The sequence below is a fragment of the Clinocottus analis genome, unplaced genomic scaffold (assembly GCF_023055335.1).
Source record: "Clinocottus analis isolate CAN_PGR_092001 unplaced genomic scaffold, fCliAna1.0.p SCAF_14, whole genome shotgun sequence".
NCBI lineage: Eukaryota > Metazoa > Chordata > Actinopteri > Perciformes > Cottidae > Clinocottus > Clinocottus analis.
The window spans coordinates 11,672,588-11,676,107 of NW_027175865.1; the positions used below are offsets into that span (position 1 = coordinate 11,672,588).

At 42.7% G+C, this 3,520-nt stretch overlaps 1 protein-coding gene across 2 annotated transcripts in view; it reads left to right on the plus strand.

Moving 5' to 3' along the window:
• The first annotated feature begins 1,558 nt into the window (after positions 1–1,558).
• Positions 1,559–3,520, plus strand: part of LOC137784381 (cyclic AMP-responsive element-binding protein 5-like) — a 15,291-nt gene continuing 13,329 nt past the window's right edge. Inside the window, exon 1 of one of the 2 annotated variants that reach the window (XM_068574978.1) lies at positions 1,559–1,693. Coding sequence is in view for 1 of the 2 variants with exons in the window: in XM_068574977.1 (XP_068431078.1) it covers positions 2,170–2,192 (23 nt within the window). In the remaining variant the exon portion in view is untranslated. Of the gene's footprint in view, positions 1,694–1,982; positions 2,193–3,520 lie in introns of those variants that run through there. The other variant, XM_068574977.1, reaches the window with a different exon arrangement.

The following is a 3,520-nucleotide window of genomic DNA, read 5'->3' on the forward strand; positions in this document are numbered from 1 at the left end:
TCTGCTTGTTGCCATGGCTGCCTGAATTTGCATACTTTAGGCGATTGGTGGATGATGAGTCAGTAGGGTTTGGTCCCGTTTTGCTCTTCAACCACAACAAAACCATATCCCTCTTTTCAGCTCCAGCTCGGCTGTACCACCGGAAAGCCTGACCAAACATGGGAGAGATAGGGCTAAGCTCAATGGTCAGGTGAATGACCAAAGTCATTCAGTTAGCATTTAAACACAATGGAATTCAGTGTAACTTAAGTGAAAACCATTAAAAGACACAAACCTGAATACTCTAAATCTCATATCTCTTTCATCTTCATCAAAACTGTCAACCCATACATCATATAAAATGTCTTCCTTTTGTAAAAAAAACAAAAACAAACACAAAACAGTGAATAACATTGTTTTGTTCCTGTATAAAATATGTGTAACCTACACAAACTTGTGGCAGAATGGAGTGTTTGCTCTGTTCATGATGTATAACATCATATTGAACACACAATGGCTACAAGTGTGTGTGGATATATTGATGGTGACAAGAAACCCAGTCAGAATGTCTTACATTTTATTATAAAGCTCACAACTAAAACTAAATAGCCTTCCTCTTTTCGCCACAACAGTCGACAGTACTGTATCATGCAATAATAACTTGATTTTACTGTAGCGATCCAACATGGTTGTAACCCTTAGAGAAGGTTGTAATATATCTAAATATTACATGTGTATTATATTAATTTGGTTTGTCATTCGATTCTTGGTTGTCTGACTTTAGATATATTATATACATTTGTGTTTAATTATAAATGTTTTCATTATTTATCCCTAGACTTGTAATAGAGACCCTAATCTCATTGTGACCACCTTGTTAGGTAAATAGTTAGGGGTAGAGAGGTAAAATAACATTTTGGGTTATTAGAGATTAAAACACAGATCTAATTTAATATAAATAATATACATGTATAATTATAATATTAAAAATAAGATACAATACTATTACTAATAATACTATTATTAATAATATAATGAGTATTCTGCTAGCAATTGTAGCATATGCTAGGAGCTATTAGCACTATCATTAGGCTAATATACTAAGCATATTGGGATCAGAGCGGGACAAAGCATTGCCTAATTTCTCCTCACCTTCAAGACTGTTATGGTTCATAATAATAACTTGGTCCTAAAATTCATAGAAGCCATAACCATCGGAAAAGTAAAAAAAAGAAGAAAAAAAGGGGGGGGGGGCGGGGGGTTATTGCTCATTTTGACGCATTAACTCGATGCAGACGCTGGGACGTCCCATTTAAGAACGCCTGAAAGTGGGGTGAGTGAGAGAAACTGGGTCTCACCCGCCCACCCAGTCTGCCCCGTGTCCCGTCACGTTGCCGACGGCGTGTGTGCGACTCGGGTTGTCTGTCGGTCCAGGTCCACCACCACCATGCTGCTGGGCCGTCCGTCCCCCTACCGACCGGTGTCTTGGCCCCGCCCCCATCACCCCCCCCCCCCCCCCTCACACCCCTCGCCCCCCTCCTACCCCCTCAATCCCTCTCTCCGTACGGGACCGCAATGATTTAGAACTTCAGGAATCCCACGTGACGTCACCGGGAGGATGATGTAATGCTTCTGTAAATAGAAAGTATTGTAATCTCTCTCCAGTCCAACGTGGTTCCTCTCTGGAGCGCCGCTTGTCCCTCTCGACTTGTAGGTAAGCCTCCGCAATTTACTTTTCATTCACAAAACTTTAAACTCAACAGCGAGCGCTCGCCTGACGCTGACACGGACTGCTGGATTTATCTTTAATCGTCGATTTTCTTTTCTGTTTCTTTTCTTTCTTTTTTTTCTTTTTTTTCTTAACGCGACTGGAAAGTTAAGAGAAGTTTTTTGGCTAGCTTTTCCCCGGTGAAGTCTCATCCCCAAGCGGACGAGGTTGAGCGCGAGTGTCTATTTGGGGGGTGTGACAGCACTCTCCTCACAGCTGTGCCGGGCTTGTTTATGAGTCGAGCAGGTCGCGTTTACGGAGCCGTAGGAAAGGAAACACACCGGCATGTTCTTGAGACGCACACGGGCACTGACCGGCCGGCTGCCGGACACTTTGCTGGTCAGAACCGCCGCCTAATTTGAGCTGAATGAGCTCCAAGCCGGGGCGACCAGTTTGATGTTATTGACATTCATCCATCAAACATGGCAACTTTGAGAAGTAACAGGTAAAGTTGGCTCATTTTCTAAAAGCTGGATATTGTAGAGAGAAATAACATTATTATTATTTTTTTACAATCAACACTTGAAATGATGCAGGCACTTGCAAATGACACGGTAGTACGAAATGCAAACTATAAAGCAGGTGGTTTTAAACGTTGCGAAGTGCATTATGTCATCCATCACAAGTGTAGAGAAAGAGGAGGAAGCGGAAAAAAGTATTATGATTCACTTGCCCCAAAGATAAACCAAGTAAAAAAAAAATCAACACAGAAACATTAATCCGTTTAAATTGGCAACATGTTGTCCGATCTGTTGTGGGATTTGTGTTTTAAGGATGATGTCATTCTGCATCGATGTAATCGCTCTGACAGAAGGTTTTTCTGAAAATGTGCTGAGCCTGCTCTTCTTGTACAAATGCTGCTGAAAGGAGGACAAAGAAGTAAAAAGGGTTGGAGATAATTGTGATTATCATGTCTCGGCAATCTACACATGTGTCTCACATTTTGGAGCCTAATATCATTACTCCAAGACACTGTTGAAGTGCAGTCATAAAACCTGCAAAACTATGAAAGTTAATATCTTTTTCAACTAATTTTGTAAATGGATCTATCTGTAATTGTGTTGTTGCGGACACCTGTTTGTTAATTCTAAAATGTAATACACACACACTCACACACCTATGAAGTCATCTCTACTTGCGGGGGTTGGAAAATGGGGGCTGAGGCAGGTTCAAACCTGTCAGGAGAAGGCCTACAGTGCAACTCTCCCTCTGCCTCCTCCCACCCTCATTCCTTTTCTGTTCCATTCATTGTCCTCTCTCTCTCTCTCTCTCTCTCTCTCTCTCTCTCTCTCTCTCTCTCTCTCTCTCTCTCTCTCTCTCTCTCTCTCTCTCTCTCTCTCTAATGTCACTCTCCAACCCCCCAAGCCTCTCTCCCCCAATACACATACACACTTTACATTTCTTATGGAGGCATGTATTTTTGCGCTCTTTCTCTTCTCTCGCTCTTTCCCATAACATCAGGGCCCACTTTACTGTCTTCTCAGCGCTTTCTGCTCACGCAAACCCAAAGTTTGCTGGAGGGGAAAGCATGTGTGTACCTGTGCATTGGTGTCCCACGCACATCTCGCCGCCGCCATCAGCACCATTAACATTTCTCTATCCTTTCTTCCTCCTTCCAGTTATTAGTAAACATGCACCATAGGAGGATGAAACGTCTAGCGAGGGTCACCCTGTCAACCTCTCGACAAAGTGTGTGAATCTTGTTTGGTGACACACAGCCCAGAGGAAGGCCCGAGGTCAGGGAGTTGAAGACTTCTTCCTTTGCTCTCAGTA